This window comes from Xiphias gladius, chromosome 23 (assembly GCF_016859285.1).
Source record: "Xiphias gladius isolate SHS-SW01 ecotype Sanya breed wild chromosome 23, ASM1685928v1, whole genome shotgun sequence".
NCBI classification, from domain to species: domain Eukaryota; kingdom Metazoa; phylum Chordata; class Actinopteri; order Istiophoriformes; family Xiphiidae; genus Xiphias; species Xiphias gladius.
The window spans coordinates 20,842,131-20,850,105 of NC_053422.1; the positions used below are offsets into that span (position 1 = coordinate 20,842,131).

Consider the following 7,975-nt stretch of genomic DNA (forward strand, 5'->3'; position numbering starts at 1 on the left):
TGAGTATTACAATAGTTTATTTTTAGAGCACAAGCAAGAAGCACAAAATGCTTTCCAGAATTCAAGTCTCATCCTAAACAAAGACTAAGACTAAGGAACAATTTTCCAGACGGTGGTGCTGTAGCATCCATTAAATCTTTTGTGCTTTGGGAGGATACATTTTCAGTTTTGAACTGTCAAATTCTACTCTCTTACTTGAACCACTATTTCCATTTTTTTGAATGATCTTTTTCCCCTTCATGTTTACTGAGGGTTATAAAAACATATAGGCATAAAGAAATCTTGTACAATACAAAAATCTTCATTATGGCAGAAAAAATGCAGAAATTACGTTGCATTGCCTGAATACTCAGTTTTGATACAATGCACATGTCCTAGGTTAAGAAAATTAGTTTCCCAGTGGATTTGAAGTGTTAAAAAGTCATTTTGATAGTGAAATTTAGTCTAATAGTGTCGGTTTTTGTTAAAGAACACCCTTGTTCATTGTTCAGTAGGATACAGTCATTACCTTCAAGGTACATATTTTGGTAGAAAATTTTCAAAACTACTAAAAATAAAGAATCAGGCTCCTACTACTGCAAACCCCAAACAATGGCTTATTGCAACATTGTCAGTGAAAGTAAATGTGAGTGTATATGCAGTGCGTGTGTGTGTGTGTGTGTGTGTGTGTGTGTGTGTGTGTGTGTGTGTGTGTGTGTGCGTGCATGCGTGCGTGCGTGCTTGTATGTTTGCTTGCACACCCCATTTTTCGCCGTAAGGATGTGGTTTACCGAATGCAACAACTCTATGCCGGAAGCTCCGCATCTTCTATCATGTCAAACGATCCACTGCTTTTTTTTTTTTTTTTTTTTTTTGTCACTGCAAGGTACACAGTCTCTCCTGTACGCAAAAACCCTCCATTGTTTCTCATTGTGTTGTTCGTAGCTTTTACCATGTTCCCCAGGGTGATTTTGAAGGGGACTATGATCAAAAAATCTCAACAAAAGAAAAGAACATCACCTTGTAACTACAAGGAGAGATATTTTGTCTTGGACACCCAAGACCTGAAGTATTCTGAACGCCGTCCAGGGGTAAGTTTACAAATATTCAATGAATAAAGCAGTTTTTGGTTTTAAATTATGCAGCTAATCAGGAGGCCTGATTAGCTGCCACCTGAAATTTGGCCTCCTTGGAACTAACTGTAATTTGTATCATATCCACAATGTGTAGAGGAAACATAAAGTAAAGATCATGTTCTTTCAGAAAAAGCCCATGATGAAAGGTTGCATCGAGCTTTCCAGAATTAAGTGTGTGGAGATTGTGTGTAGTGATATCCCAATACCATGCAACTTTAAGTACCCTTTTCAGGTGAGGTTCACAATTGCTCAAAGAACACACACTTAAAAGTACAGACTACTTAAATATAGTGTTATATACGGTAAATATGACATATAATCAAGTATGTAATAACACAAAAACAAAATTGACATTTTCTAAAATAGAATTGTCTCCACAGATTTTTCATGACAGCCATTACCTCTACATTTTCGCCCCGGACAATGATTGCCGTCTGAGATGGGTCAGAGCTCTCAAGGAAGGTAAGGAATATTTAGAACATCGCAGTTTAGGTGATGACAGCGGTGCAATAAATAATGGTGAACCCTGGATTTTACATAATGCAAATTCACAAGCTTGATATTTCAAACTATTTCCTTTATTTTGTCTGATACAGAGACGAAGCATAACAATTTGGTCGCAAAATACCATCCAAACTTCTGGATGGATGGAAAATGGAGATGCTGCCACCAGACAGACAAACTGGCAGCAGGTTGTAGTGTTTATGATCCAGTGGGTTATGGTTTGTATTATTTCTTCACTTCTTTCATACATATATTCAGCCAAACCCTAATTTGTGTAATTGATATAGCATGAGGTAACATTGACGTTTTCCACATGTACATGAACAGTAAAGTAATGTGATGGCTTTTTCTTTTGATGCCCAGTGAACATGTGATTAGGGCGAATCTTGATACTGATCTAAATTTAGTAATGTTGCATAACTTCAATCAAATATAAACTCCTTATTTTGTACAATTGGATTTGTCTAAAACATTCTCCAATTTCCTATTTCTGATCTCTCCGCAGCCTCTAAAAAGCCCCTCCCTCAACTCCCGGACTCAGAGGTAGCACTTTCTAAAGCACAAATAATATGTGCTGTTGCTGAATAACACTGTTCAAATTACAGGGGGTAGACAAAAATAACGTTTTCGCTATTTATTGTGTTGCTTGTCTGGCTAAAAGTTGGCATTGTTTTCAGTGCCGTTTTTCAGTTTGGATGACTTTTTTCAAGACCGCTCGCTTTGACATCTTAAATATTTTTTTTTAACCAATTCCCCCTTTGGTCTGGGCACAGATGATTTTGCATCTTTGGAGTTTGGTTTTTTATTTTGTATTGCTCATATCAGATGATTTCTAGGCCTCCTCCACTGAAGGCATTTGCTACTTTTGTAGTAAACATAATGTTCCTATTCAGTGTAATGTAACCCAAATATCATTGCTATGAAGTTCCAATCCTTCTCTATGGAGTGTTTAGGACATTTTGTCTTGTCATTTTTGTCTTTTTTGAAGAAGATGTTAAGTTAAAAAAAAGACTTAATCTGCTTGCTTTTTTTCAGCTACCTGGAGTGAAAATTCAATTCAGCTCTTATCGGTATTGCACAGTAACTGCTCTCCCCATGAAATGTGTTGCTCCATTCCTTCTTTGTCTGGAGTTCATATAGCTCAATGATATCTTAATCATGTTATTTAGGTGAAGTTTGCCTTTCTGTCTCTCTGAGCAGATGGGACTGCATGATGCAGGACAGAGGGTGGTCATCGCGCTGCAAAACTACACACCGCTGGGAGACGATGACTTGCCCCTTCAGAAAGACCAGGAGTATGTCCTGATTAAAAGCTCCCACCCTGACTGGTGGGCCGTGCAGGATAGCCAGGGGTAAGACACATAAAGATGGCCATACCATTCTTACTTCTTGCTCACACGGAAAAATAATAGCACTAACTTTCAAATAAGGGTGATTCCTTAATGCAAATTTTTTCTGATCCCTCATCAGGAACACAGGCTTTGTGCCCAGTACTTATGTAGCTGAAAAATCTAGCACCAACTTTGAGAGATTTGAGTGAGTTGTATTTCATTTCTGTTCTCTATGTTGTAAATTGTAGACCTGGGGAAACCTGCAAATCCTTTCTGTCCTCTTTAGAACTGATTTGATTGTGGTTAATTTGTCGTCTCACAGATGGTACAACAAAAAAATAACCAGAGGGGAAGCAGAGGATTTGTTAATGAACGAGGTAAGAACACTGTCTGTGTTTGAGGATCCGATGATTATTCAATTTTAATTTGCTTATGCTTCCACTTGTGACACAAACAAATGCTTCAAATAATAATTATTCGGATGATAATAAGCAGGATGTTGCTCCTGTATGACGCAGTGCACTTTTGCTGTGACTGTGCCACCTATAGCAGTGTTGCATTTGCAAAATTAATGCAAATGCACCTGCAAAATGAGAATCTGACATGACATAGGACTTGAACAATGTCTCACAACCACAATGTTTCCTCCAATCTTGAAATTTCCTGATGTTGAAGTGCTTTGCTACGTTTTGCAAGATGGCGGTAGAAAAGCCATCCATCATTATCTATTAGTCAAAGCGACTACCAGGCCTGTGCTGGTATTGCCTACAGGTTAAACGATCAGTAAAGTTGTCTAAAAAAAAAAAAAAAGTAGAACAAATGTATTAATTACATAATGATTTTATCCAACACTATTTTTAGGGAAAAGAAGGTGCATTCATGGTGCGTGACTCACGGCAGGCAGGAGTCTACACAGTGTCAGTCTTCACCAAAGCACCAGGGTAAATTCGCTTTCTTCTTCTATACTGTTCTTATGCAACTATCTGGTACAAATAATGATATATGAGTGGTGGATAATATGGTAATAAGTGTGTGTACAGCTGATATACTGGATGACATGACGACATTTCACTGAATCTTGTTTAAATCATCACATGCCGACAGATAACTGATAATAGCCTGACACGCCTGATGTATAATCACAATAAACTTGAACTGAAATCAGTGGCGTTTTTCTTGTGATATAATGTTTACTGTAATTCACTGTGTACATTTCACATTTAAGATGCTCACTTTGGAAAAACTTTGGTGTGAAAAATATAAATAAAAGCATCTTTTTCTTACTTTTAGGTCTAATGGGGAGAAGAATCCAAGAGTGAAACATTACCAGATCAGACAGTCAGAAACAGGACAGGGTGCATTTTACTTGGCAGAGAAGTACCTGTTCAGCACCATTCCTGAACTCATCCATTACCACCAACACAATGCTGCCGGTAAGTACGGCTTTCCTTATGCAACACTTTTAATAACATGAGCCAAAAGGAAGCTGAGCTGATAAAACAGCTCATGCTTCACAAACATTGTGACAAGGATCAAAGGTTTTGCTGCTCTAAAGGCGCATTATAAATAAATATGTATTAATATGTCACTGTGTTATTTGTGTGCGAATCAATTTACTTGGAAGGCCTGATAACGCGTCTGAGACACCCTGTGTCTCAAGATGGAGGCTGCTTCCAGGACATCGCTGGCCCCTCACAAGGTTAGTGGATGTACGGTTGTATAGATGGCTCGGCTGGTTGAACCGCAGCTCAAAACAATTACAATTTAATGCTGAAAATCTTGTTTCTGCTGACCTCTAGTGGTTTTCTTCTCTTCTCTTGTCTTTACAGAAGTGTAGTCAGGGTGTGTTTAGTCCGACAAAATTTGATTATCTAATTGCTTGATGTAGTGCAGCAAACCTGAAACTCTGAAGTTTAAATTTATCATCTGAACTATTTGTTATATTCCCTAATGGCCTGCCTCTGTAGTTGTTTCAGCTTAACCTCACAAGATTAATGGCGTTGTTGTTCATTACTCTTTTGCCACTCAACAGATCAGTGGGAAGTGGACCATGAGGAGCTGACCCTGGGTCAGGAGTTAGGCAGCGGTCAGTTTGGGCTGGTGCGGGAGGGGACATGGAGGGACAGGAAGGTTGCAGTGAAGATGATAAGAGAAGAGTACATGTCAGACGAGGACTTTAAAGAAGAGGCGAGAATCATGATGTAAGTGCAATTCGCGATGACGTTTCATATGAAAATGGACTGAAAAGCAGTCGACTCATGCGCGTGTGTGTTTAATAGGAGACTGTCCCACTGTAAGCTGGTTCAGCTCTACGGTGTGTGCACCCAACGTTTTCCCATGTGTCTCGTGTTTGAGTACATGGAAAACGGCTGTCTGTCAGACTACTTGAGAGACAACAAAGGGCGTTTGTCTCAGGACATTATGTTGGGGATGTGTCTGGATGTCAGTGAGGGGATGGCTTACCTGGAGAGCTCCACCTTCATCCACAGAGATCTGGTAAACCAACAGATGAGAACCTTGTATAATCCACTTTTGTGTCTCTGCTGCTAGAGTAGTAAATCCTTCCTCTGTTCCTCTCTCTTCTGCAGGCTGCCAGGAACTGTCTTGTCTCAAAGAACAATGAGGTGAAGGTGTCTGATTTTGGCATGACCAGGTATGCTTTTCACAGCCGACACATTCTTTACTGAATCTTTGTACAGACTGATTGTGTGAAACTTTTTAATCACAGTGTTTTTTGTTTTGTTTTTACTATAGTTAAAAGTCACCTTACATGTACTGCTGTATAATGGTGTGCCTCCACTCTCTGGACTGTAGATTTGTTCTTGACGATCAGTACACAAGCTCCCAGTGCTCCAAGTTCCCGGTCAAGTGGTCGGCCCCAGAGGTCATCAAATACTGCAAGTTCAGCAGCAAGTCGGACATCTGGTCATTCGGTGTGTTGATCTGTCTGTCTCTGTGCCTTTCAGCTATTGTTGTTTGTATGTCTGATTTGCCATCTTTCTTGTCGTACAACAAATCTTCTTTTGCCCTTTTTTGAACCGTTCAGATCATTTTGAGATTCCCAGTGAAAGCAGGTCTTTGGGGGCTTTGCAGGCAGGACAACTACACACCAGAGTCATTGGTGTTTTCATAACAGCACACTGACTCTGGTGTTCTAGTGAACTACACTGGAAGCATTATTAGACCACAATGGTTTGGCACAATTTTCCATAGATACTGAGGATCATGGGACACATTAGTATCAAATAAGTCAAACACACAAAGCAAAAGATTGTGTTGAAAATCATCTTGTAGAAGCCACAGTTACAGAAGCAATTTCAAGACAGGCACATTTTTGTAACATCTGAAGAAAAAAAGAATTCCTGTTGGAAGACCTTTTTAGTTTAATGCTTTTTAATTGATTCATTTATTCGTATGTGTGTGCCAAACACCATAACAACTGATAGCTATTTTCATGGTGCAATGCCAACTAGTGGATTTACAGTAATCTCCAAGAAGTAAATAGTGTCAAGACCTTCTCCAAAGCAGGGGGTTAAACAGTCGGCAACGTATTAACTTGGCATGGAGAATTCCCTTGGACAAGATTCTGTATTCAGAAGTTGTGACTTGCTTGTGTCCAACAGATGGTTAATGTCAATATGTTTAATATTATAGATGTGACAGTTCTGTAGGTGATAAGGGATGTGTAAAATTTGCATCAAAAATAATGTACTGTTTTTAAATACCAGGGTGGATTTCTCCTGTTTTTTCATACGGTATGTAGTCAGTCCATATGGTAAAATATGGTAGCTAAAAAGTGCTGCTAAATGGATAAATACGTGGCTCTAAACACATTTTATCATTTAAAAAAAATCTGTCCTCTTACTTTAGGTGATGCTCCCCTTTATCTTTAGAAATAGTGTATGCAAAAAAGTTACTCGAACATGAAACAACCACAGACATACAACTAATTAACCAAAGACACATCATCCTTGTCACTTAGTAGGTGAACTGACCAACAGTCAATCTAGCTTTGCCTATTCCATAAAAATTGGCATCTCCCTGTTCCCCCCTGCCCAGGTGTGCTCATGTGGGAGGTGTACAACGAGGGCCGTCTTCCCTATGAGAACCGCTCTAACGCTGAGGTGGTGGAGTCCCTGAACGCAGGCCTGAGGCTCCTGAAGCCCCGCTTGGCCCCAGACGCTGTCTACCTACTTATGGAGTGGTGCTGGAAGGAGGTGGGCAAAGGAATTTAACAAATTTCTAGTAGAGGAAATGCTGACAGCAAAGTGTTCTGTAATCCTGCTTCTTTTTTTTTTCTGCTCTCATTCCCAGAAACCAGAAGATCGTCCATCCTTCGCTCTCCTCCTGCATGAGCTGGCCTCCCTCTCGGACCTGTGAACCAAGTTGCAATCTGAGGATGATGATTTTAAAATTAACTTTATTTATTTAATTTATTGATTCCGGTATCACATGTTTTTCAAATGTGTGTGAAGTCATTTCATCTGGTTATCATCATTAAAATTGTTAAAAAACAGTAGACAATTTTAAAATCCCTGGATATTGCACTTTACCAGTTTCCTCGTTCTTTATACAACCCTTGAAAATGCTCATACAGTCCATTCACACAGCGACAGCTGCTTACTATTCTAAAAGATCTCTGTATATTATATACATATATATTATGTTGTTTGACTGATTGTCAATTAAATGAATCCCTTGTCATTAAATACTTTACATGTTTTTTTTTTTTTTTAAATAAATTCTCAGCAATACAACAATGGCACCTTGACATTAAGCTGATAATATGTGGGTAGCCTATAGTCCTACAATATATTTACTGCATCATATTACATACTACATTTGTTATATAAATTTGAAAATATCAGCAAATCTGCTTTAAAAAAAATTCTACATGCAACTTTAACTTTATGATATATTAATATTAAAACATGTGGGGCAAGATGGGCATCTTGTCACCAGTGCTGAAAGATGACCATTATTTAATTTTGTCCTCTATCATGAATGCAGTTAAGAGATGTATAA

General features: G+C 38.8%; 1 protein-coding gene across 2 annotated transcripts; it reads left to right on the forward strand.

The window, feature by feature from the left end:
- The first annotated feature begins 884 nt into the window (after nucleotides 1-884).
- itk (IL2 inducible T cell kinase) lies at nucleotides 885-7,644 on the forward strand. 2 transcript variants are annotated; one of them, XM_040119487.1, is made up of 17 exons: nucleotides 885-1,070; nucleotides 1,243-1,347; nucleotides 1,496-1,577; nucleotides 1,712-1,837; nucleotides 2,125-2,162; nucleotides 2,820-2,971; nucleotides 3,090-3,155; nucleotides 3,273-3,327; nucleotides 3,812-3,891; nucleotides 4,241-4,383; nucleotides 4,575-4,649; nucleotides 4,983-5,151; nucleotides 5,230-5,446; nucleotides 5,539-5,603; nucleotides 5,765-5,883; nucleotides 7,010-7,167; nucleotides 7,265-7,644. In XM_040119487.1, exons 1-17 carry the CDS (start codon nucleotides 933-935, stop codon nucleotides 7,328-7,330), a joined length of 1,854 nt encoding a protein of 617 aa, XP_039975421.1. In that variant the 5' UTR covers nucleotides 885-932; the 3' UTR covers nucleotides 7,331-7,644. The 2 variants fall into 2 exon arrangements, with proteins under 2 accessions (XP_039975421.1, XP_039975422.1); XM_040119488.1 differs by lacking the exon at nucleotides 4,575-4,649.
- The last annotated feature ends 331 nt before the right edge of the window (nucleotides 7,645-7,975 follow it).